Source organism: Labrus mixtus, chromosome 9 (assembly GCF_963584025.1).
Source record: "Labrus mixtus chromosome 9, fLabMix1.1, whole genome shotgun sequence".
Classification (NCBI taxonomy): domain Eukaryota; kingdom Metazoa; phylum Chordata; class Actinopteri; order Labriformes; family Labridae; genus Labrus; species Labrus mixtus.
The window spans coordinates 26,057,805-26,085,260 of record NC_083620.1 but is presented as its reverse complement, the minus strand read 5'-3'; the positions used below and the strand labels follow the sequence as shown (position 1 = coordinate 26,085,260).

Below are 27,456 nucleotides of genomic sequence, written 5' to 3'. Positions count from 1 at the left end.
TTTGAGGTTAGAGAGGAAGCCTTTTAACTGGAAGGTCTCCGGCTCAAGTCGACACTTCAGAGCACTCTGACTGGTAAAAAAAAGTCATCTCCGAGTGTTATCAGTGTAAGAGAGATGTCGTGTATTTGAATATGTATAAGAGGGTGCATTACAGATGATCATTTGAACACAGGCCACAGCCAAAGATCCCGACAGAAGGAGTTGATGTTGGTGTCTGTTTAAGGGACAGTTTGGCAAACAGAGGTTGAGTTTGAGGGCAAAGAGTTTCAGGTGTGTTTGAGTGTTTGTTTGTGCCATCGGGGCTCTGCAGGCTAAATCAGTCCCAACGGGTTGCACAGCCACAGTCATGCTACAGAAACCAAAAGTTAACCTCGCAGTCTATCTGTGAAATAATGAACAAAATAAGAACAGGGAAGGGCGAGATGTCACCAAGGTGAGTCTGGAGTGAAGGATAAAACACATATGAGAAAGAGAAGTGTATTGATGCCGTCTTTGTGAGGTTGTTATTTTCTGATCTTTAAAATATGGTGATAAAACATCAGTGACCTTTTCTACAGGTCACGACTAAATGACAAAATGCTTGAAAACGATCCGTTAAGTAAAAACAAACCATCCTGTGCTGAAATGATTAGTCGACTGAAGATTGACGAAATTCAAGCCAAAGAAACCCGAAGTCTGCATGTAACTGGTTGTCAAGTCTGACTATCTGCTGTTTTTATATTAAAGGGGACATACTATGGAAAAAAAAAAAAAATTTGACTGTGTTTTTGAACATTTATTTGGGTAACCTGAGTGTCTACTGCCCCACAACATGTGAAATAAACCCATCCAGTCCTTTGTTTGTGGTCTGCATAAGTCTTACAACACAGAGAAAAATGCTCCGTTTCAAAATTGCTCTCCTTGTGATGTCACAGTGGGATTCTGGTAGAAGAATTACCCTCCCCTCCCTTGGTATCTCCACCCATGGACTCCACCCCCAGTCTAGAACAAAACGTTTGGGCAGGTTGGCCATTTTTATGCTTACTACAGAGGAGTGATGTCTACTGGGGAAAACTCATTACATTTAAAGATTTAAAGAGACACACACACTAAAACGGAGCGTTCTGAGAGAGCTGGTTTATACAGGGTCACAAACCTCCTCTGGTGCTTGATTCACGTTTTATTTTGACCAAAGCACAGCACAGATGTTTCATTTACAACACAGGGGGACTGTTTGAAAAGGTGGAGAAGGGGGATGATATGTCCTCTTTAAAGATTAAAGACGCTTGAATGTATTTGGCTTTAGAACTGTTTGTCAATCATTGCAAACCTCGATAACAGATTAATTTATAACCGACTTTATAAATTGGAGAGAAGTAAACTATCTGGATTACAAACTTCTCTCTAATCCAGACTGGCTTCCTTCTATGGATGTCTGATAATATGTCACTTCCATGTTTTACAACATTTCAAAGAAAGTCTGCTCAGCTAATACTCAGAGGATGATCAGCTCATACTGTTTGGACTGTTTAAGGTCTGGCCCTCTAAACAGCAATCCTCAGCCAACGCTGGCTGCAGCCAGACAAAAAAAAAAAAAGAAAGTCCCTCATGCCAACAGTGGTGGTAGTGCAGGATCTATAAATGGAGCCCTTTCTATCTGATGTGTTTTTATTAAAAAACTTTTACATTGTTCAAATCCAATTCAGCCGTCGATCCCTAAGTGAGTTTATGACTCAAATATTGACTTGTTTGGAGAAAATACGAGTGAAGTTGTGTCAAGTGCGACACAAAGGAGCTGTCAGATCGGGGAACTGAGTGTGTGTGTGTCTGTGTGTGTGTGTGTGTGTCTGTGTGTGTGCGTCTGTGTTTTGAGAAATGATTTATGAGGTAGCCTAGAGAGAGTGTGACAATTAGCAGACAACATTGGGTTTTTATATTCAATGCTTCATTGCACATGGGCTCATAAGAGGTTATACGCAGTAAATTGAAACTAGTAAGGAGACAGAGTGTGCAGTGTGCTGTGTTGATTTTCTTCAGGGAGGATTCACTCGTATGAGATTCACCAAACAGCCAAACAGACCGACGGAGAAACAAAAGGAAACTCGTGTCTGCATGTGTGACCAACCTCTGAACTGTCGAATCATGCCCTGGTGCTTGTCCACTGCGTCCTGTAGGATGGTCTCAGCAGGGTCCATCTTCCAGCGCCACTCGGTGCCCACAGGGTTGGTGTGATGTCTGTTAGCGTGGCAGATGAACAGCTTGAACACATCCGTTAGGAAAAAGCTACTTTCACTTGTTCTCTGCCTCCCTGAGCACTTCCTATAACTGTCAGCCTGTACAGCGGCTTCTTTCTGATGGAGATGGATTAAGACGTGTGTCTGAAGTCATTTCACTCAAATAGCAATGTTAAACACATCACCAGAGTCAGGAAGGTATCTTTCTAACAAGGCGACAAATATGAAGACTCAGACATGAATTCACTGAAGAGCTGCGCCATTAAGGCAAAAATCTAAATCATGATTTTACAACATTTAACATTTGTGTTTCACAAAAAGTAACTTTTTGAAAACAAGCAATAAATAAAACCATATAAATAGATACAAATGATCATATCGCACAGCCGTAATTCACAGATTTACGAGGGCTGTTGTCATCCTATGAAAAACCCACAGAGAAAGAACGCATCGTACTATAAAGATCACACCTCCTCTAGGTGTAGATGACACCATCTGAGAGTCTTAGTGTGATTTCAAAGAGCAACGACAAATCCTCAGGCACAGCTAAATGCACACAGTCTGTCGCATACATATGCACGCCACAAATACACTTGTGCACATCAGTTTGAAAATCCACCTGTTGCTTCAAACAGATGGATGGACCCGGCAGACTCGACTTCACATCCGTGCCCTGAAGATCTCATACCGCCTGTCAGCCCACATGGCTGCTTTTTAAGAGAGGCTTAATCTGTGACGACAGGGAAGCAGTTCACAGCAGCACATTCTGACCTTTCAGTGTTCAACACAGTCGACTTTTTAAAGGGAACTTTGGGGGTCGGGGGGGGGGGGCTCATACTTCTCCTACCATCAGTCTTTTGCTTGTTAATCATGACTTGATGACAGGAAGTGTTCTTATAACACGGTATGCGATTTAGGTTTAGACAAGAAGAAGACTGAGCATGCTGCTCCTCAAACGTTACCTGCATGTCATGTTTCAAGAAGCCATATTTAAAAAAAACACCCTCTATCTTAAACAACTAAGATGATGTGACAACAGCTCACCTTAAATCATTTAACTGTTTCTAAAACAAGTGAAGGAATAAAGTGAAATGGAAATCATTGGAAGCAATAGACAGAAGGATGAGACGCCTCTGGTCCGTCCCTCAAAAGGACTTAAAAGTAATTTTAAATCATTTCAAGCCAACGTGTTGATGTCTGTTAGGGCTGGGCGATATGGACCAAAACTCATATCTTGATATTGATTAGCTGAATGGAGATACTCAACATATATCGATATGTTTTTTATTAACAGTGAAAACACGTGGAAAAATAAACTACCTGTTTGTGAATTTAAAAAGTAATATTATAAAATAAAAATGTTCCTTAAATACAATAAAAGAGAGAGAGAGGAGGAGCAGTCAGTCATCATCAGTGAGATGAGAAAAAGGTGACCTGGCACCTCTGTAATGTTATTTTAATGCAACATAAACTATATCCATATTAACGATATTGTTTTACCCTATGTCTTGTTTGAAAATATATCAATATATCTTAAAAACTCGATATATTGCCCAGCCCTAATGTCTGTACAACCTGATATTCCCTGATTTCTCATTAGTGGTGTCACTATCCCTGACCTGATATTAAGGGAGTTGGGAAGGAGCACAGAAATATCAGATGAGCTTTGTGAAATGGAAAAATGTTGACGTCTATCATCAGACTGACATAATTTATATTGGACGCTGTCAAAAGTCTATTTTTACTTAACTTGATTTATTCTTCAGGTACCTACCTCCAACAGAAGACACACTTGTTAGCACAGGCGAGGCTGGGGGTGGTCTCCATGCAGCGATGAGACTCGATACCATAGAAAGTGTGTTTGTAGCAGCCTCCTCTCCCTCGCAGCATAGACTGGCGAGCAGAAACCACGTCTTTAATATGATTCATGCACTCTGTTTGTCAAAAGTCTGAGCCTTTATACTGAGAGGAGTAAATTCTATTACCTTGGTCCATCGACAGAGCTTCACTCCTGAGTGACTTCCGATGAGTTTGTACCCTGCACAGAGAGAGAGAGAGAGAGAGAGAGAACAACAAGGCTCTCAATCAACACGTCTTTCACCCAACACTCCACAGCAGATAACTCTTTATTTTCTTTGAGTATTACATCAACGTAGCCCTGCTCAGCATGCACATCCTTTGCTAGGCGACTAGCAGTGACCAGTGGTGGCTGATCCACAGTGAGAAAGGAGGGGAGGCAGGAAAACATTTCAGATTCCCCCTCAGCTCAAAAGAAGGAGTAAGTGTTTCAAATTGTCTTTCTTAACAAGCCTGCCTCACTAACTTCTGATATTACCACGGCTGAATACTTCTTGGCTTCTTGGTTGAGTCCTGGCAAGTCTCTTTTTTTAAACACATCCTCTCTTGTAGAGTCTATCAAAGAGCGTATTTTATCTGTTTCACTTCATCTACTACAATAAATGATGTTGGGATCACTTCTTCTCAGATCATTCCTTTCTCCTGCCGACTTCATCCGTCATCCATGCGTTTATTTCTTCCAGGCTCCACTACTGTAATGAACTTTTCTCCTGGCATTATAAGTGTAAAATACAAAGGCTGCAGTTAATTCAAAATGCTGCAGCCAGGCCTTTAACGCGTACCAGGAGAAGTGACTGAATATCACCTTCCCTTGCTTCCTTTCACCTGTGAGATTCAGAACTGATTTTAAAGATCTTATTGTTTCTAAAACCTGAAATGCTCCGGCCGATATCTGTGATTGTCTAACGTCCTATGAGCCCGATCTGCCTGAGATCCTCCAGCAGGGCGCTATTAGCGGTTCCTAAAACCCGACTGGTCCCAAAAGGTGACCGAGCCTTTTTCAGTTGGAGCCCCACAGCTGTGAAACACAGTAAACACAGTGTCCGCCTTTAAATCACTTCCAGAGACTCATTTCTACAGGTGGGCTTTTTCTTAACCGCCTGTGTTTTCATGTTCTTCTTTACCAGCTTTTTATTGATGTATATGTTTAATCCATGTTTGGGTTTTATTGACCTGTTTGTTTGCTTTTCTTATTTGTTGTATTATTTTCTGGTTTGTGTATTTGATTTGATTATTTTCTCTAGTTTTGATTGTAAACACTTTGTAACTTGTTTCTGAAAAGCGCTGTATCAATAAATTTGTTATTGGGAATCAAAAAGGGGCTCAGTTGTATATATTCTAGTCCAGGAGTTTTATAGATAATCTAGGTAATCTATTCAGTGTCTGCCTGTTTTTGGCTTGAGGTGGCTCCTTTTCTATTTTCAAGTCTTAATTGTGTTTTTCTTTTTAAATCCTCGCAGCTAAAACATCTTATTAAAAGCCGAGGAGAGATGGGGTTGTGTTTGAGCTGATCCATCCATCAGACGTTTGATGCTAGATGAGTCAAACACAAATATTATTCAGTAGAGCTGTTTAGAAAATATTGGTAGAAAAGACTGAATGTGGAAAATTCTCCTTTCTGAAAAAACTCCAGCAACAAATGCACAGACAAACAAAAAGGAGAACATGCACAGAATTCAATTTATGTTTTGCTCAAACAACATAATGTTTGCTTTTCCTCGATGGGGGCAGAAAGCACGCCGTCCAGCAACAAAATCCATTTTCCACATGAAAATGTCTGCAGAGCACACGTCCTGCTCTCACCTCGCTCCTAGCAACAACATCAACACATCAGGATGTATGACCCCAGGCTAACCCGACGGAGACCACAGGTCCTGCTGCTGGGACGTTATATAACTATTAATGATCTTAATGTAAGCCCTCCAGTGTTTGTTAGGGAGATCGATTTCCAATGCCTCCGTGTCCTTTTCAAGTGTCAGAGGAGAGTGAGGGGGAGGTGGGCGGAGAGAAGAACGTTTCCCTCTTCTCTGTAATCACGGAGAAAATATATCAGCATAAAGAGCCGGTTATTGCTATGAATAAATGTCCTTTGATGTGCAACATGCCGATGCATGAGACAAAGCGACAATAGAGAGAAGTGCTAAATCTGTATTTATTCATTCATCAATATGAAACCAAAATGGAAAAACAAACAAACAGAAAACCGTGCACTTTTTTTCAATAGTCGTTTCCAAAACACAAACAAAATCCCGATTTTGGCAAATGAAAAATAAAAAAAAGCACGGGTAACAAGCGGCCATATCCCATTAGTGTTTTTAAACGAGTGGTGTGACCCAGAAGTGACGTTTACATATCTATTGAAGAATGCAGGCTGAACTATAGACAGTCAAAATTTGAGAGGTCAAGCGAGGTCAGGTATAAATAAGTTTGTGCGCAGCGCTTGGTGGTAAGAAGAACTCTGCCTCCTCGTTGAGTTGCACATCAGTGCTCTCCCTAGAGGAAAACAATTCAACAACTTCTCCCACTAGTCATGTAGGAGCAGCCTGGGGGGTCGGGGTTATCTTTACAGCATAAAAACAGGAGTGTCCAAGAGATTTGGGTATGACATTATTTCAGATTCTAAAAACAATTGGTTCTTTGATCTGTGACCGTTCCCTCACTCAGAGCCGCCTGAGGGAATTCAAATGAGCAGGGGGAGGGGGGGGGGGGGGGGGGGGGCGATGTGTTTAATTAAAGAGTGGGAAAATCAGCCTAATTTGTTTTGAACAGCCTTCAGCTTCTTTATCGGGATCTCACAGGACATGAGAAAATACAGCTTTTATTTTTAATTAAATTTGACGAGATTAATGAAACCAAACACGTTCAAACTGCGTTTTGAAATGGACGTGCAGTTTGTGCGCCCACTCTGTTAACTCTTTGTGCACATTTTAAAAGAAACAGATTCAGGTACAGTCAGGTGAGTCCAACGTGTCAATCTGACAGCAGAGGCCACCACAATGGAGCCAACAGGGCAACAGTCTGTCCCTGTGGTGTTTAGCGTGCAGCGCCAGAGACTCTGCTGGTCCCCGCTGCCTGGACCTGTCTGGACTCATAGAAGTGGGACGTGCCTCGACGAAGGCATCCTGAAGAACTGTTCAAAGAGTCTTTGACATGAAACTACAGCCTCTTCACATGTGTGACTTTTACATCCATGACATGCCAGAAGCGGAGGATACAGAACACAACCTTCAAAGACTCATGAAGTCATGAAGACATTTTCAAAACTTCCATCATTATTCTTTTATGACTAATACGAGGAGCTAATCCTCTGAGAGAGAGACTCCAGCCAACGTTAACACCATGAGACCGGTCAACAGTCGGGTGATTCCAGTGATGTTTTGCTCTCATTTTATAAAGAACTGTGTAGACTAACAATGGACGTCTCTGGATGAAAATGGCTGTCCTCTTCTATAGCAGGTAATGGACTGAAACTAACACCCGGGGGCTTTATCAAAAAAAAAAACACTGACAGAGAGAAAACATGGATGCACAAAAAGTAGCTCCATTTATCAGAACACAGGTTGTAATTTCATCAATATTGAGCTATAATCATTGTTAAGCATTTAGTCCAACTTCACATTCCACATCAGGCAACATCCCCACAAATCCAATCCAATAACAGGACGCACTATTGTTAATGTGTATCAGGAGTACACTGGTAATAACTGACATTACAGTGAGTTAATGTCTGATCCTCAAAAGCAGACTAACATGCTTTTTATGTAAGTTAAGTTGAATAACTAGAACTCCACTCCCACACCAGCTGGGATCCGTTTTGTTGATGTTTCTTGGTGTGGGAGGAGAGAGAGAGAGAGAGAGAGAGAGAGAAGTGAGACTCTGGGGATTGCACCCTGAGGACAGGAGGAGGCAGAGAGGCTAATTGGACTGCAACGCATCATTAGGAGCCATTAGACAACAAGAATTCCCCTGCTCCACGCTTCTCCTCGAGAAGCACCTCTGGCCAGCTTCGCCCAACCAATCCCTCTGTCAGGATATTAGAAAAACGTCGGGAACGCAGTTTGAGCAGCTCGTTAACTTGAAGATGGTCAAACAAACAGCGCCAACGTGTCTGACTTCTTCTTGCCTGAAACGATGAAGTCATCGACGTCCAGGGACGGGATACTTACTAACACATTTAGGTTTGTAAAATCACTCGAGTTTGAGAGGAGACCCCTCAGTCGTTGACTTTGATCATGGATGAGAACAGTTCAGTGAAAACATTTTCTGTACGTCGGTTTGATTCACAGCTCATTTTCAAAACAGGTGGACTCATGATTCATGTTTTATGTTGGCTGACAATTTGCTGCCCTTGTGATGAGAGCAAGGTTAAGGATATGCCGACAAGCAGCTGGTCTGTGATGTGATTTTATTGCAAAGCAGTGCAGATACATTATATGAATATATTACCCAGAGTCAGCGGTGACACCCGGCAGATGTTTGGGAAATGACTGCTACACAGTTTAACCCGAGTCAGAGGTTCATAAAGATCATCAACAAAGCTGTGCCAAACATGGATAACACATAACATATTCAGTCTGGCTTTTATTTAGTGCTTTCTAGAAATTCAAATCTTATTATTGTATTTTTTATCCTACTACAATTTTAAATATTCTTCTCCTATGTATTAATTTTAATATCTTATTGCTTCTATGTGTCGTATTTTATTTTTTCATTTTTATATATATATTTTTTATTCTTATTGGTGTGCATTAGTCTCTCAACTACTTTTTCGTCAATAACTTTTCTGCACTCTTGTAAATCACTTTGAACTGCAGTTTAATTTGTCTGAAAGGTGCCGTATAAACAAAGTTTGACTGATTGATTGATTGATAACACATTTGTTGTATTTTTCCATAAACCCTCTAATCCATCAAATCAAAGCTCACCTTGTTTTGTCAGTGCGTCTCTGAGAGCGGGCGTGATCATCTCTCTTCTCTCCTCTTCATCTACAACCTTCTTCACTCCGTTCAACTTGGACAGCTTCACCATCGGGCCGTCTCCTCCACCTTCAGCTTTGCTCTGTGGCAGACACAAGATGTAGAGTCGGTTATTTTTTTTTTTTTTAAAGCCATAAAAGGGTATGGATGAAAATATGCGGCTCCCTGACTCGCATCGGTCAAGTATAAAAATCACAACTTTAAACGCCGTACACTTTACGTTGAGAGAATTCAGACTCACATAAAGTAAACGTTTAACTTTTAACTTTCAGGGGCGATCTGGGACGAAGTAAAGATTGCAGGACTGAACCTGAGAGGGTTCAGAGAGAGTTTAACAGAAACCCTGAGAGCAGTGCACATGGAGGCTTTTATTGACCCCTCCTTATGTGGACCCCAGGAGGACTAGCTGTGCTCTAGGGTTCAGCTAATGGAGATCCAAACAAACAAACAAATAAACCAGACATCAGTATTTTCATCTTTTAAACTTCATCTAAAAAAAAGCTAAATATCCTGTTTGAAAGTGTGTTAGCTGCTGGATCATGACGATGCTCATCACGTCAGGGAACTTAGTTAAAAGCAAGAGGAGCTTCTCCCAAAGTGTTTGATGTTTGACAGGACTGAAGATCAAGGCTTGTTATTCTGCAGTCCTTCAATGACTGCGTGACATAACAGTTAACCATTGCATAACATGATGAATATACTTTGACTGAAAGAGGCTTCATCCGTTTGAACAGTATCGGGGATAATCCGGGTCTAAGGCCCCTCTGAGGCTCTGTGAAATGAAACAAAAGGTCTAAAGGAGAACAACACTATTGTTGAGCTTCTTACCACAGCAGCTGTCTTTTCTGATAGTCGCTGCTGGAGCCTGTTTGTTTGGAAGATTAACTCCTTCCTTCAGGCCACGATTACAGAGCTGCAGTGAACAGTGTTTGTATGGAAATGTAAACACTTTAGAGAGGAAACTGATTCAACAGAAGATGGATTTAGTTTAATTTTTAAAGGTACATATGAACAGGGTTTTTTTTTTGGTTTTTTTTTAAGAGAGATGATTAACCAAGTCCAGTCTATGGGGTCTCCTCGTCCTCCTTCCAACAGGGGTCTGATACTCTGACAATGACTATCCAAGGACCAGAGAGACACATTTTTTACCTGAACTCTAAACATCTGATCTCCCGCTTTGTAACGGCTGCTATGATACCAGTGAACACCAGTCCTATTCAACAGTCAGCCAGACTGTGATTGGACAATATTCAACCTGCTGCTGTAACACCACAATTTCACAGTTTGGGATCAATAAAGTAAATCTATCTATTTGGCTGCTCTGACTGGACAAGGCCATTTCCCCTGCACCACAGACGGGCTCTCAGTGAAGGCATGGCTGGACTTAACTGGAAGTCTCCAGAAGAACCTTCATGGGTCATGAGGGGGCTTAATGAAACACTTTCTATTGGTTAGATGGAACGGATTAGAAACCCTTTCTGTCATTACTTGATCAGACGATGTTTTGTCTTTTTTTTTTTCACTCTTCACTAGTTTGAAGAGGGGCAGACTCTTTTTAAAAGAAGATGCTGATGATTTGCAGCTCCGGACTGTTGGGACTTTTGGATATTTGGTGTCCCCTTTCTTTCTTTCTCTTTGCCTTTAGTGTAACAGTACTGGGTTTTTATTATGTCTGTCTGTGTTTCTAAAAACTGAGGCTGAAGCTAAATGCAGCACAGAAGAAAATAAGACTTTCAAAGAACACAAATGTGCTTTTTATTAAAGCAACTGAGAGACCGAACTCAATTGGAAACACGTTTTTTAACCTCCTCTTGGTCTCAACAAACCCTGCAAAGAAGCCTCAACAAATAAGACAATGCTGCTGCTACATGAGCATGCAAATACACAGCTCATAAATTGTGCATCTGAGCGTTACATAATGTGTTCAGAGCGCAGCTAGTTCTCCTGACAACTCTAAAGATGGTGTACTCGTACCTGGACCAAATCTGAGCTCCTGTAGCGATGCGTCAGCGTGGTCTGTTCAGTGCACCTTAAGCTGCATGCACCTCTCATTAAGCAGTAAAGATATCACTCCTTTGACTGACAGCCGCAGCGGCCCCTCAGAGAAATAGCTCCGCCGGTGACGAGGGATGCTTTGAGGAAGTAAGCCATCAGAATCAGCTGTGTCAGAATCCTCCCACATCTTGTTCTCGTCAGGGATGCTGGTTTACATTAGAGCGGTTTATAGTAAAGCTCTGAGTCAAGCTGTATTTCCTTTATTCTGTAGTTTGTCTGTAATGGAATAACCTTTTCTTTCTGCTCCCCTGACGTGTCAATCTGACAGCAGAGGCCACATGGAGCCAACAGTGCAACAGTCTGTCCCTGTGGTGTTAGCGTGCAGCGCCAGAGACTCCGCTGGTCCCCGCTGCTCAGCTTTTCACCCCACCTGGACCTGTCTGGACTCACAGAAGTGGGACATGTCAAAAGTCCCCGTGTAATCGCTCTGGAGCCACGACGCGACCTGGGTCTGGTGCAGCGATAAAACACAGAGTGAGCGTTTGATCAACATGTGGGAGAAGGAACAGGACTGTATCGACATTGACAGACATTATTTCATCATTTTCTCTGAGTTTTCTTTTCCATTTTTTCTTCGACAGCACGACTAGTCTGCAGTAAATCATTGGTTTTAAATTACAAAAGTGTGATTCGGTCATTTTTTGGTTTTAAACTTCAATAAGGTGGCATTAAAAGGCCTGTTGTATTAATGTATGTATTTCCAAGTCCCTGATGTACTTAAAAACCTCCTCTAGTTGTCACGTGCAGTACTTCATAAAAAGAAGGGTTCAACACATCATTTATCAGGGCTCTACAATCAAACTCAAGTGCAATTATCAAGTTGCTGAAGGTGAAATAAATAAAACATAATTATCAGGATGTGCTGCAGAAATGCTCTGGTCACCATCATGTAGTTCAACATGTTTGTTTGGCACAGACACCGACACATTTTACAATATTTGTAAATTATATTCCAACAGTAACAAAGGTCTAAAAAAAAAAAAAAAAAAAAAAACAGGATTTTGTACCCGGCGTACAGCGGCTATAATCTGAGGCAGAACAAACGCCCGGTGCCTGCATCTCCCTCTCTGATCCCTCCGACCTAAAACCATCTGAACCCGGTTTAAAGAGCTTTGTAGCTGCTCAGGTGAAAGACCCAGACTACCTCCTTACTGGCCTTCAATCCCACAGCATGAACTGGACCTGCAGGCAGAATCACTCACCGCCCAGGAGAACGTCTGCTGAACATCCTGTCATATTAAGATATTAATTATATTTTATATATCGGGCAATTAGCAGAAAACTGAAAATGAAGTTTCACTTGTCAGAGCTCAAATAGAAGCAGAGCAACAGATGGGCTTGGATTATGGATGGGTAGTGTGAATGTTGCACTCTGGCAGCCAATCAGCATGTCCCTGCCAATCGACCATTGGGTACATTTGAAGGAAACAGTTGTGGGAAATATGTATCACCAGCAAATTTAGCTGTGATCCAGTCATCGTCATTCATGCATGGCTTTCAGGATCACTGACATCAGCACAGACAAACACATCCTCCATATTTAGATCCCTCTAGCCGTCTACCTGCATCGGCATCAACACAGGCTAAAACAACATTTAGGGCTGGATGAGGCAGCTTACACGTCTATGTGAGATGAATAATGTGCAAAGTGGACAGATGCTGACACTTTCATTTATTGAATGTGAGATGAAGATCTACTAGAGAGACAGATGTGTGAGAGGAATGTGTGTGACTGCATGAAATCATGAAACATCACAACCAGGGACAGAATCTCCGGACAGCTTAGTTAGAAAATAGACAAAGTTACAGATATCGCATGAGATGTATTGTTAAGAAAAGGTGACAAAAAGGGACATTTTGAAGATTAATGCTTAAAGCTCTCTTGAAGGTTTGGGTGATATGGACAGTGAGAGGAGGAGCAGGTGAACTGGGCGACTCTACAGAAGACACATATATCTTTATTTTAATGTAACATCAGCTATATGGATATTAACGATAGTATCAGACCCTGTAAATTCATTGATGCATCCTAAAAACTTGACATATTTCCCAGCCCTACTCCCTCTTACACTGAACCTGGGGGGACAGATCTTTCTCTATAGCTGCCCCCTCCCCACACACATTCAACACTACACTGACACAGGAACAACATACAGCATCTTCTTGAGGGAAATTAACTTTCACCTTTTGGGCATTTTAGAAACCTGATTTTAAGCCTCTGTTTGTAACTGTTTTACATAAGTGTGTTTATTTATTGCAGTTTCGTACTCGCTTCATTATCTTAGTGCATTTTAGACTTTTGTAGACTGATTTCAGCAGTCTTGTATTATCTCTCCCCTGTTTTTCTTGTTGATTTAATGTCTGTTTTCTAATTATTTCTGTAATGACGCGATGTCATTGTAAATCAGGGTTGCCCCTCAGTGATCTTTCGAGTATAAATAAAAGGTTGAATGAATGAACATCTACATTCAAATCACTGATCAAGACTTTTAATGTGTGATATGTGACGCGTGTTCTGTTTATCTGTAGCTTTACCTTTACGCTGCAATGTCTGTTCGTTTATACTGTTCTGATCCTTCTGTCTTTTTTTAACACATGTACGGTGTCTTTGAGTTTTTGAAAAGCGCTTATAAAATAAAATGTATTATTATTATTATTGTTATGTTAGTGCTGAACTGTCAGGGAAGATGTTTTACAGTCTGTTCAGTGAAGAGATATAAAAAGAGATGCAGAGGTACCACAGGACTTTAGGAGCAGAGGTAAAGTAGAAATGTGTTCTGTTGAGCGGAAATGTGCTGATGTTTACTGCACAAGTGTAATTACATATAATAATTACAGTCCGGGGGGTTGTAGAGTTGCATAATGGAAGAGAGATAAAAACAAGAACATGAATAAGATCTAACTTTACTAAGACCAGTGGTGATATACTGTAAATAATACACTTATTATCTGCAGTAAGAGACAGTAATCACACCTTTGTTTGCCTGGTGTTTTGATGTCAACCACCTTGACATGAATGATGTTATTTCTCTTTCAGGGTGTTTAAATGACGCCTCAGATAGTCGCTAACGTTCAGCTTCTCTTTGTGCTGAAAAAAAAAAAGGCTGCCTGTATAATTTGACTTGTTAAATGTCCATCACGCTGATGCGCACTGAGGATTCACGCTAATGAGGCTGGAAAGTGAAATGACAGTGTGGTGTTAGATGTCAGAGCGGTGGTTCACTCAGAGATTAGAGTTTGACTAAACGAGAGTCTCTGTCATCACCTAGTGGTCAAACAGAGACGGAGAGACGTTCCACCTGGGCTTATAATGAGAGGAATCTCAAACTGAAAAAAAAAACAAGACTGGGACACAATTAATCTCCAGCTTATTTTTTTTTTACCTGAAAAAACCCTCAAAACATCCCATAACATCCAGGTTATTTACAGGGAGTCATAGAGCATAGATATAAAACATGTAGACCTGAGCTGGATCTACACTTTACGAGCTGTTTAACATATTCCAGTCAGGGGAATGTCCTTGTTCACACTTCATTTGCAGCTCTGCTGAATAAACACTTGTTGTCACTTGGGAGATAGTAAATGTTTAACTCATTACATCTTGCACTGCCTTCATCTGTGTGACCAAACGATGCAAAAACAACACGGATCAGTTCCCACAGACACACACCTACATTGTCAACCTGAACTCCAAGTGTGATCATGTGAGACATCGTATCCAGAATAACAATGTAGTAAGGCGAGTTTGTAAATATGATTAGAATACGTTTGCAGCAGGTGCTTTCACTGACACTCCTTTGCACATAATACCTGCAAATTTTAGATAAACACATGAAGTTTGACCACAATGAAGCCTGATGGAAATCTGTCTAACAGTAAATCCACATGAGCTGTTTGGTGTGTGTGTGTGGTCTGGGAACCACACACACACACATCCCCACAGAGCTTACCGACAGGCCTGTCCAAACGCCACAGAGCTGACACACATTATTACACTCATGTCACAACAGGAGAGGACAGGCCTGGGACACTCTGGAGTTGCAGTCATCGTGTCTTTGTGAGAAAAAGGGAAACTTCCCCTGACATTCAGCACAGCTAGCGCGACAGAACACTTTGTAATAAAGTCATTATGTTTTCATGAGAACAAAATGTATGATCCACAGAGGCTGCAGTCACACGCCTAGCCCTGAGCATTCACTTAAGTTACTCACTGTTCCTTCAGAGCAAACGTGAGGCTGACGGGAGGAACATTTTCCTCAAGATAAAAAGCTATGGAGGAGCAGATTTATTTGGCGCACCCACAAAAACGACACCATCTTTGTGTTCTGACCATTTTACACTGAGGCAGGAGTTCAACACAAAGCAGCAGAGACATCATCGTCCAGGAGCCAGTTGTGACAAAGTAATGCGATATTCATTTTATCCACCAGAGACAAACAGATGAGGATTGTCACCACTTATTATTTAAGATTTTTATATTTTAATAAAAGTAGAAATACATCATCTAGACAAACACCCTCATTAAAGCATTTATGTTGCTGATTTTAAACTGATGCATCAGAAAAAAGAAAAAAGTTTTTACCCCGTTATCACTTCAGTCAGTGAGGCGTCTTTATCCTGCTGTTAGAAGAGGTCACCACAGTGTTCAGCTCACACAGGTACACACACCTGCTTCCTTTTCAAGCCTTCATACACTTGGCACAACTCTGGATAACTCCCTATATATCGTTATTGCATATTTACCACTGTCATCACTGTTTATGCAAACTTACATCTCTTACCTCCAGCAAGTATTTTTACATTCAGTTGACAAGCCTGAATAAATGTTGTATTTCATTTTTCATTTATTTAAACTAGTAGGAATGTTAAGTTAAATCCTTGATGTATTTATCTCTTCTTATTCTTATTTTTTATAATTTAAGTGCTTATTGACTTTGTATCTATTCTTATATTGTTTTATTTGCTCTGATAACCTGCTGCTGTAATTTCCCAGTTTGGGATCAATGAAGTAATTCTATTCTATTCTATTCTATACTACAGCCTGTAAAGGAGACCAATGATTCCTCTTTTCTTTTTCTGTTCCTCTTGAGTGACTCGTCGCTCACAAGGCTGCGAGGTGGGCGTCCTCGATCTCACGCAAGCCCCCGCTTCTCGCCTGTCGGGGGGTCTGGTGTCTATCAACCCATCTGCCTCTCCTCGTTCAGTGACACCACTTTTCCTCTCCATCCTCTACGCACACTGACGGGAGACGAAGGTGTCGAAAAAGCTTCAAACCCTGATGGCGGCCGCTTATAGGCCTTTGACACGGAAACGCTCAAAATAAACGTGCAGGGTGATGACTATAGAGCTCCGATATGGAATGATTCAACGACCGCACGAGGATGAAACTGTGAAGCAGAAAGTCGAGTACTGTAGATCTACCTCGTGTGTTGATACTATGAATATCAGTCAATTCTCATTTTGACTATTTCATCTCTTTCATGGGATCTCCTGAATGATGGTGGTATGCATACATGTCTGGACATTGTGTGAACGCTGCCGGACAGACTCTGACCTTTGCTTTCTTGGCGCTGCTCATGATGTTGCCCAGGTCCTCCATGTCGACCACGGAGCCTGACCTTTTCTCTTTTCGCTCGCCAGACTCCTCCTCATCACTGCTCGACTCCATCAGATCCTCCTGTCGCAAGGAAGAGGAGCACAGAATTTTAAAAAGACATTTTCACAAAAAAGAGAGAGAGAGTTGTTAAAACAAAAAGAAAGTCAAGGACATAGTGATCGAGTGTTCAACACTAAAAGGACTCATTTATGTTCACATCTCGTCTACAGCTAAGAGAGGGCGCCCATACTGAACTCACTGATTGTCCACTGTGGTGTCATCTTGCTCTGCCTGATTAAATATATCAAACATGTGCATGGTGTTAAACAGGATGTGTGGAAGCCTCTGCACAGAATGACCGGCTGCAGCATTCAAACAGACGAGCAGTACAGCGGGGCAGATAAATCGCCGGCACGTTGGTTTCCGGCTGAATGTCACCTCTGCTGAGTGCACCGAGTGCTGCAGACAGAGGGGGACGGAGTCTCAGCTACAGAGTTGGCTCTGAGGTGCCTGCTGCCATGACAACCAGTCATGATGTGTATGTGCTTGTGATGCGTATGAAAGCTGAGAGTGTGTGTGTGTGTGTGTGTGTGAAATGTGTAATTTCAGTGACTGGTGATTGAAGAAGTGCTATTTTCATATTGACAAGAGATGACACGTTGTATGTACGTTAAGCCTTGAAGGACATTTATAACCCCGTTCCTTACTCTGGACAATACACCAAATGAATGCTACTCAAAACGGAGCTCATCAAATGACGGTCACACTCCTCGGACTCATCAGAATTTCATCACATTGTAGAGGTAGTTTAGCTCCAGCACGTCCACTACAGTGGCCTTAATGTGTAAAAAAAATAAACATCATCATAAGCCCGAGGACATTTCACTAAATGAACATCAGCGGCACACTTTCTCAGCCTTTCACCTTCTTGTACTCATCGTGTTCACCCACTCTCTTGGATTCTGGGTCAGGGGAGAACATGTATTTGCAGAATCAACTCTGAACAAAGCTACACTTCATTCATGATGCTTATTTAGGGGATTCTCCACAAGCACTTTTCTCCCCTCACGGTCATGTAAAGGTCATGTAAACCCTGTCTGTTGAAACAGAGTAATATAAAACATTACATTTCAGAAGTATACTAAAAGGTCAAACACTTACTAATCAATCTGTTCATTTAAGTTCTTTATCTTCAGTTTAACAAAGTGAACAATCAGGAGGATGTTAGGAAACTCAAAACAGAACCTCCAGCAGCCTGCCAATGAACAGTGACGACATGTGAATGATGCATGCAGCTTTCAACCGCTGAGTTAAACTACTGAACCAAAAAGAAACTCTACCTCAGATCTGTTAAGCTCCTCCTCCTCCTCCTCCTCCTCCTCTTCCTCTTCCTGCTGCTGCTCTTCCTCTTTCTTCTTGCTCTTGCAGGAGCCTCCGGTCTTACACTTCCCCCTGCAGCTCTTCTTCTCGCCTTTGGCCAGAGCCTGCAGGCGGTTCAGGAACTTGATCTTCCAAGCCAGGAAGTCGGCCTGGATGCTGCCATTACGGCTCTTGACCACATTGCAGTCGCCCTCTGCCCGGGTCATGATCCTTACGCCGCTCAGCATCCACAGCCACTTGTCCACGTTTTTACCCACCTGGTGAAGAAAAAAAAAAAAAAGGATTAAATCAAGTTTCAACAAATAAAATCTGCTGATTCATGGCGTTCAAAACAGAAACTAACAGATGGACTCAGTAGACATCTGAGCTGTGTGTTAAATGAACTTTGACCTGCCTCCTCCTACATGGTTAGAGCTGTCAGTCTAGTAGCTTTAGATATTCTTTAAACCGTGTTATCGAGCAGCATTTTCCTCATAGAATCGACACAGAAAATGTTTTTCTTACCGTGTTGTAGTGACCACTATAGACGGAGTCCCCGAGACCAAACACTGCATATCTGAGGCCTTTGAGGAACGTCTTTCCGTATCTGAAGTCGGTGGACGCCTCCTCCAGCCACTTACAGAACCACTCGGCGTTCTCTGTGGGCCGGCCGTCGGTGTAGGTCGCCACGAGGAACACACAGACCGACTTGTTGGAGCACTGGAAGGAGGAGTAAACAGAGCATTTCATTACACACAGCAAAGGTTTACATTTAGAGATGCTGGAAGCTTTTTTTAAACTGCACACCTCAGACACACCCCGACAAAGTGAGACTTTTATAAATTAAAAACAAGATGTGATCAATGTAACATACACACTTAAAGACAAACGAGAATTATTTCACGATATCTGGGGCCTATATATTCATTTTCTTCGGGATAAAGATCTGTCACATATTTTGAGCTCGGCTGGTAAAGACTTGGTAATGTCTGTAGTTGTGGCCGTTTTTGCAGAAACTGTTCTAGGGCAGAATATTTGTGATTAACAAATCATCTATGGCAATGTAATCCATTTTGGTTATTTTTATTTAATACGGAGAGTTAATAAATTTTAAGTTATTTTTAGTTTTTAAGTTAAATAATAAGTTAATATAAGAATAATTTTGCAACATTTTGTCATTAAAGTTTTTATTTTATTTTTGATTATTATTATATTTGACTTTTTTTCCTTAGAATTTATTTAATTGTAATTGTGTGTCTTGGAAAAATGTTTAAAACTCAATAAACATATTGTTAAATTTTTTTATTTTTTTAAAATGTGATCAATGAATTAGAGTAAATAATGAATGTTGTTATGATTAAAGAATAAAACTAAATGTGTAAAATACAGATTGAATCCGCCTCAACTGCAACAAACAAACAAACAAACAAACAAACAAACAAACAAACAAACAGTGCATAATATAACTCAAGTTTCAGAATATGTCCCCTTTAAGACGAAGCAGCACGACTACTGTTCAGGAACTCTAATACGATGAGATCAGGATAATGTTAATTCACGTAAAATAAAATATAAATAAAGTAAAATGGACAAAAGGTGCGATGCAGGAGCTCTCCTCAGCCCTCTGGTCTGGAGTCTAACAGGGTCTGAGCTGACTGCTGATGAAGTGCACTGACTGATCAGCTGTATCTCGGTCAGCGCTGTCTGGAGACGCTTGTGTCCGTTTCACCTGCGGACGTTTCCCTTTGACTGAAATCTTTGTCTGTCTGAAGAAAAACAGCCATTTCCTCTCCGGCTCTAAACCAAAGCCACTCCTATCCAATCTCTCAAAGCTCTACAAGGTGCCTGCGTTTCACAAAGTAAAAAAGATAAGTGATGAAAATAATCAATTGTCCTCTGGTTGAGCTGGATTAGTGTGACATATATCTCTCCTCTGAAGCAGCTGTTTGAAGATTGGAACGAGGGGAAACACTGAGCGGGAACATAAAACCACTGCAGGCTGCTTTCAATAAGACAACAAACATTTATCATTCATTTCACTTTGATTCTTTCTGTGTTAATTAATCTTTTCCTGTAAGTACATGTTGCCAAGACTTCTGCGCTTAAGGAAACATTTGAGAGATTTAATTATCACCCTGGAGCAACGTCTTGGCATCATGTTTCATCTTCTTATCAGAGAGACAACAATTAATGAGTCGCTCACTTCACATGTATGGAGTGATAAATGAGGGTTATGTGCTGAGGAGCAGCTGTGAACACAAGACACAGTCTCTCACTCTGACATCCTCAAGTCGAGGGCTTTCTTCAGCTGCTTACTGCGGCTCTTTTTCACACTTTGTTCTCTCCGTTACTAGACAAAGAAAAAAGCTGACTTCTCCTCCGACGGGTGGCTCACCTCCTCTGCAAGATGATCGTCTGGATCGTAGTCTTTCATGTCAATCACCTCCGCCGGTATTCCCAAAGTCTCCACCTCTTCTGACAGCTCCTTTGCAAAGCCCTGAGTACATCACAAGTCACATCTCAGAGTGGAAAATGTTTTATGTTTGAGCTTGCGCTAATCACTGTGGACAGACTAGGAGGGAAACATTGCTTTGCACAAGGATAGTGGTTTAAAAACATTAATTTACCATAAATTAAATCCTGGTTTCTGCGGCTTACAGAGTGGAAATGTTGAGTTTACGTTAAGTGTTAAGAGTGTTTTAAATAAACTCTGTTTGTGTCTCTGATGCTGGTTGCAGCAAATCGTCAACAGTCAGTAATCTTTGATTTTACAGAATCATATTGTCTATATGTTACAATCAAAGTCAGTGAGGAGGATGTTCAGGTTCTTCTGTGTCTGTACCTTTGCTGTTCCAGTTTGTGAGCCGTAGAAGATTTTAACAGCGGCCACATGAACCACGGCGTCTCTGCTCGAGCAGTCGTCCTTCTTCACCGCTTTGAGGACCAATGAGCCGACGTCTTTGGAGAAGCTTTTCTAAAAAAAAAAAAACAGAGAGGAAGGCAAATCAATGAAATAACAATGACAGGTTGAGCTTCCTTTTCACAGAAGATGATGACTGGAAATCTAAGCAGAGGCCAAAACACTGCTGCAACTGAAGATCATGTGCGAGGAAGCGGGGAACTCACCTTCCTCAGTACGGTCTTCACGGAGAACCAGATCCCAAAGACGAGAGCTGCAGCTGCATACAAGTACAACCTGTTGTGCCATATCCACATGACGCAGCTCTCAGTGGGACTGTGGGCATGCTGGGACACTGAAGGGAGGAAAAACATCAAACTGAGTGTCACTTAATATGTCCTGTACAGTTTTGAGTGTATAGTTAAGATCTTCATTGGTGTATAGTTTACTTAGAATAGTTTGTAAATACATTGCACCTTTATCTGCATTTTTATTCCTATGCATTCTTGTTTTATTTGTACTCATATGCATGCTCTTCTTCTTCTCTTTTACTGAGCAAACACTCAATAAAGGGTTATCTTATCTTATCTTAATGATATAGATTTCCACTTTGCAAATGAACCACAACAAATTATTCTCCAGACTCTTGTACAATAAGTAACAAGTCAACATCTTGGGTCACCTGCAGCAGATAAAAGGCGGGTCACGGGGCTAACAATAGTATGCTAACCAACAATACAAAATGACGTTCACTATTAAACTGCACAAAGTCAGCTTCCGGGTCCGTAATAAGTTTGAGTAAGCTCACCTGTGGTGTCCAAGGCAGACACGCAACTCACGAAAGGTAAGATATATAAGAAAAAACTCAGCATCGCTGCAAAACGCTTTAATAAAACACTCAACCCTTATCAAGTGATGATGTGCGCAACCATGTTGTTGTGCCGAAATGCATGCTGGGAAATGGAGTTGTGATTGTTGTTGGCGGCGCGCTTTGAAGCAGTTCCAGACGTGAATTTGAAATTACAGGTTTCGGGGGCTAAAAAAAAACCACACCCGACAAATCATGACCCTGTTTGGCTCTCTTAATTTAACGTCTTCCGGCAGCTACTACGTCGTCCTAACTGTTTTTATTTCAAATGTACTCACCGGAAGTGTTGTGAATATAATTATTCTCTCTTTACTATCAGCTTATTCCTTCTAGAAATTTCATTTTAGTGTTCAGTGGTAATTGTTAAGTGAAATATCGTGTCAACATATAATAATAATAATTATAATTATAATATGTACAGTCTATGTGTCAACCTGATTTTTATTTTTAATTATTTATATATATATTTGCTGTCGTGGTCATAGGTAAATTGTTTAATAGCTTCCTTTGGCCAGGGGAGTATTAGATTGGTAATGCTGCCCTCCAGTGGACATATTGAAGAACTGCAACATCAAATCAAGACAGCGCTAATGCAGAATACATAAACTTCGGGAAAATATTTTCAAAATAAAACAACAAACTAATGAAAAACTACATACCTTTACAATTTGATTGCATAGCCACATTTATCAGTGCGACCAACAGATATTTTCTGACATTATTCATTAACTGTACAGGTATTATATAAAGTATAAATTCTTAAATTCTTCTTCTTATTATTTGCATTAATACACCTTGCTCTTTAACTTTTAACTCTTTAACATGCACTTTAACTTATGTCAATACTGTCCATTTACAACTCTGCTTTTGCACATTTACATTTAATCTTTCATATTTAATTTATAGCCATTAAGACTCTGTTCTTGCACATTTACATTTAATCTTTCATATTTAATTTACAACTCTGTTTTTGCACATTTACATTTAATCTTCCATATTTAATTTACAACCATTTACGACTCTGTTTTTGTACATTTACATTTAATCTTCCATATTTAATTTACAACCATTTACAACTCTTTTTTTGCACATTTACATTTAATCTTTCATATTTAATTTACAACCATTTACAACTCTGTTTTTGCACATTTACATTTAATCTTCCTGTTTAAGACTAGTAATGTTTAGTTAAATCCTGGTTGTATATATTCACACTCTTAGTTTTGATATTTTTAGTGCTTATTTACTTTGTATTTAATATTATATTGTGTTTAAATTTGCTAATATTGTGTTTTTTGCTCATATTGTGTGTTTGGATAATCTGCTGCTGTAACGCCACAATTTCCCAGTTTGGGATCAATAAAGTAATTCTATTATATTCTATTGTATTCTATTCTATTCTTCCTTGAAACAATTAAACGTTTTATGTACACTGTGTATCCATGGAAACCATGAATGTTTTACTGAGTTTGTTTTTTAAATTACACTCGTTTAATAAATTAGTTTTGAATTTTCCCCTAAAGTCCGTAAATAACAGAAATCAAGCTGAAGATAAAACGGGGACCAGAACTTTTGTAACGCTGAAGTTTCACGTCGGACATTATTTGGAAACGCACTTGTGGCGCATTTAGCCTGACAGCATTGTTTTTTTTTTTTTCATGATAACACTGTATTAGACAGATCCGAGGAAACGTCAGTATGTCTATATTTACGCCAACAAATCAAATCCGGCTCACTAATGTGGCGGTGGTGAGGATGAAGAAAGCAGGGAAGCGTTTTGAAATCGCCTGTTACAAGAATAAAGTCATGAGCTGGAGGACAGGAGCGTGAGTAACACCCACTCTCTTTACATCACCTGAATCATCACTCACTGTTTGTTTACCATATTCTGCTTGAATTTAACATCTTGTTTACATGGTGTAAGTTGTTTCCTTGATGTGTAATTGAGTCTCTCTGTTTACTGCTTGTCATGATCTAACTAAAAGAATCATATCTGAATGTCTACCCACTGTGTGTTATCTGAATGTCTACCCACTGTGTGTTATCTGAATGTCTACCCACTGTGTGTTGTGTGTTATCTGAATGTCTACCCACTGTGTGTTGTGTGTTATCTGAATGTCTGTGTTGTGTTTTGTGTTCCAGGGAGAAAGATCTGGATGAGGTTTTGCAGACAAGCTCAGTCTTCACCAATGTGTCCAAAGGTCAGACGGCTAAGAAGGAGGACTTGATCAAAGCTTTTGGGACGGATGATCTCACAGAAATCTGTACTCAGGTGAGAACTGATTCTGTGTCTGTGTCATTCTCATAACCCACAGCGGTATGGAAAGCCCTTTCAACATTTAAGTTTTAGCAGTAATAGCAATTGTAGATATCAATAATCGCTTTTTGACGTGTTAGAATTCCAAGCCGACATATCCACAATGTCATTTTCACTAGTAACAATTCTAATTAAAGATATCTACAATTCATTTTTCGCTAGTGGAAATGGTCGTTGTAGATATCATAGTCAACTTGTGCCATTAACTTCTATTCAAATTGAATTACAGATATCTGTAATTCAGTGTTTACATGTTGTAATTCAGTCGACATATCCATAATGACATTGTGACATGTCGCAATTCTAATTCATGATATCTACAACTCAATTCTCACAAGTAAAAATGTTCATTCTTCATATCAACAATTCTATTCTTACTCGTGACAAAGTTCATTTATGATATCTACAATTGTTCTAACATTACAGATATCATAAATTCATTCTAGATATCTAAAATGCAATTCTTACTAGTCGAAATTACATTATTGATATCTTGACCTGGAATTATTACATGTAAGAATGTAATTACAGACGTCTTGAATTAACATTTCAACATGTCAAAATGTAATTGTTGAAATGTAAATTGCTACTTGTCAGCCAGACTGTTTTAATGTTAAAAGGGCTTACCATAAGAGCAGTGTTCACCTTCTCACCTTCTTTGTGTGCTGTTTCCTGTCTCTGTGTTTTTTTTTTTGTTTTTGTGACAGATCCTGGCCAAAGGAGAGCTGCAGGTGTCAGACAAGGAGAGGCAGAGTCAGCTGGAGACCTCGTTCAGGGACATTGCAACTATTGTGGCAGAGAAGTGTGTCAACCCCGAGACCAAGAGGCCGTACACAGTCAACCTCATCGAGCGGGCAATGAAGGACATCCACTACTCCATCAAGCCTAACAAGAGCAGTAAACAACAGGTATGAGACGTGGATGTCTTTAACAATAATAATAATAATAATAATAATAACAATAATAATAATAATAAGAACAATAAGAATAATAATAATAATAATAATAATAAGAACAATAATAATAATAATAATAATAATAATAATAAGAACAATAATAATAATAAGAAGAAGAAGAAGAAGAAGAAGAACAATAATAATAATAATAATAGCTTCCTTAGATTCATGTAGCGCCTTTCAAGAAACTCTGAGAAAGTGGTTGTGCCCATGTGAAGAATTTAAGTTGCTGCCTCAAAAAATAACTGTTTTTTCAAGTATGTGTCACTACATTCATTTTGTGTAAATATAGTTGATCATGTCACATGATCTATGTGTGTACTGTTGATTGATTGTGTTTTATTTATGTGTCATGTACACTTGGTGACAAACCGTCATGGGCTAACAAGACACCAAAAGAAAAATGTACTCTGCAATGATGCATTCAAGTGTAACTGTGAAGATTGGAGAATTTGCTCTTCCTGCAGCTAGCACTTTTAAAGAGCCCATATTATGTCCTTTTTGGGGTTCCTATATTTAATCTATGTTCCTACTTTTGTACGTTCACAATAGCTAAAGTTTGAAAAAAGTGTCTGTTTTCATGTACTGCTCCTCCTTGCTCCCTCTCCGCTCTGAGTCCGTCAGCTACGCTCTGTTGAGCCCACACTGTTAGACCCCACGTGGGCCAAGTCTGCTCTGATTGGTCTGCCGATCCGCTCTGTCGTTATTGGTCAGTTGCTCAGCACGCGTCTCGGAAATTTCAACATGAGCTGCAGGGCTTGCCACAACGAGCCAATGGGCTTAGATCAGTGATCTCACACTGACAATGACGCCGGACTGACAAATTTTTATCGAGGGGGGCTAGAACCGAGCGTTACATGGAGCTAATGCTACAGCTAACAGGAGGACGTAGGAGAAGCCGCGTTTCTGCTGACTTTGAATTTTTGCACATAGATGTGCCTAAACATGCACAGGACACTTGGAAAACACACTAAAGAGCATATAAAACCAGAAAAAGAAGAATATGGGACCTTTAAGTAATTAGTTCTTACCTGGAGTGGGTTTTTTTTTTTTTTTTTAAATCAAGTTGCTTTGATGAAGCTGCAGCTCAAAGCACATAAGTGGATCGCACTGGCATTACATCTGAGATGCTCAAAGAAAAAAAAACTATAAACCTCAGAGTCAGCATCTTATTTTAGAAATGAAGACAATTTCAACTTGTTTAATTTGACAGAAGAATATATTCAAAGGTGAAAAAGGAAACATCTCTGTGTGTGTGTGTGTGTGTGTGTGTGTGTGTCTTGTTGTTCCCAGGCTCTGGAGGTGATCCGGCAGCTGACGGAGACCATGCAGATCCAGAGAGCTCACATGAGGCTGCGACTCGTGCTGCCCGCCAAGGAGGCCAAGAGGCTGAAGGAGAAGCTGAAGCCGCTAGTGCAGGTCGTGGAGAGTGAAGACTTTGATGAGGAGCTGGAAATGGTGAGGAAGATCACACGGCGTGTCTGTGATTGAGCAAACTATTTTTGACTTTCTGAACTCCATCTGTGATTTTAGTGGGTATCATTTTGCGACCACTTGCTACTTTTTCAGTCTATGTTTGTGAAAGCTTCCTCTCTCTCTCTCTCTCTCTCTCTCTCTCTCTCTCTCTGTATTAACCGATGCTTTAATCTTCCTCCCTCTCATCCTCTCAGGTGTGTCTGGTGGATCCCGGCTGCTACAGGGAGATCGATGAGCTGATCCGCTGCGAGACCAAAGGCCGAGGTTCTCTGGAGGTTCTCAGTCTGAAGGATGTGGAGGAAGGAGACGAGAAACTATAATAACACAAAGCATTCAGGACTCTCTCTCTCTGCACCTTATCCACACTAACACGCTTCAAAGCAGCACATAAACTCATCTCAGTATTTCTGAAGAGATTCATGCTACTTCCTGACACGCCTACCTACCAGTGTCTCTGTTTAAAGGATTGATTTGACTTTTTTATTTGCCTGATTTGCATACTGGGTGGAGTGGGACTTTGGAAGTAATTTGAGCATTCATAGTTAAAGTTAAAGTTTATTAAAGATTCCTGGGCTTCATTTACAGAAGTTAAGGACCAAGGGAACATCGCAAACTTTGTGTGTGCCATGTAGTCACGCTTCAAGATCCCAATAGATAATTTCTTTTAACAAATTATTTATATTTTTCAAAATGACTGTTTTCTCTGTAAGCAAATAAATATTTAAAGGGATATTACCCTCTTTGTGTTCGTGCATTTATTTATTACACACACTTGATTTAAAAACCACAGGTTGTATAACTTAAAACCAGAAACATGTTCAACAAAACATCCAAACCAGTAAAAGGAATTCTATCGCTCATGAAACACATCGAAAAAATATATA

The 27,456-nt window shown here is 40.4% G+C and overlaps 2 protein-coding genes across 2 annotated transcripts in view; one reads left to right on the top strand and one right to left on the bottom strand.

Moving 5' to 3' along the window:
• The window catches only part of tyw1 (tRNA-yW synthesizing protein 1 homolog (S. cerevisiae)), a 58,181-nt gene extending 36,268 nt beyond the window's left edge, over positions 1-21,913 (bottom strand). The window contains exons 1-11 of the mRNA XM_061047143.1: positions 21,764-21,913; positions 21,183-21,310; positions 20,899-21,030; positions 20,452-20,553; positions 18,582-18,776; positions 18,038-18,334; positions 16,656-16,778; positions 8,996-9,128; positions 4,199-4,251; positions 3,988-4,106; positions 2,105-2,214 (exon numbers count right to left, since the gene is read on the bottom strand). Coding sequence (XP_060903126.1) covers positions 2,105-2,214; positions 3,988-4,106; positions 4,199-4,251; positions 8,996-9,128; positions 16,656-16,778; positions 18,038-18,334; positions 18,582-18,776; positions 20,452-20,553; positions 20,899-21,030; positions 21,183-21,310; positions 21,764-21,827 — 1,456 coding nt within the window. The 5' untranslated portion in view covers positions 21,828-21,913. The remainder of the gene's footprint in view (positions 1-2,104; positions 2,215-3,987; positions 4,107-4,198; positions 4,252-8,995; positions 9,129-16,655; positions 16,779-18,037; positions 18,335-18,581; positions 18,777-20,451; positions 20,554-20,898; positions 21,031-21,182; positions 21,311-21,763) is intronic.
• A 1,573-nt stretch (positions 21,914-23,486) lies between these two features.
• On the top strand, positions 23,487-27,305 carry sbds (SBDS ribosome maturation factor). Its single transcript, XM_061047154.1, has 5 exons — positions 23,487-23,649; positions 23,966-24,095; positions 24,848-25,048; positions 26,390-26,554; positions 26,767-27,305. The coding sequence occupies exons 1-5, from the start codon at positions 23,522-23,524 to the stop codon at positions 26,890-26,892; spliced, it is 750 nt and encodes a 249-aa protein (XP_060903137.1). The 5' UTR covers positions 23,487-23,521; the 3' UTR covers positions 26,893-27,305.
• The last annotated feature ends 151 nt before the right edge of the window (positions 27,306-27,456 follow it).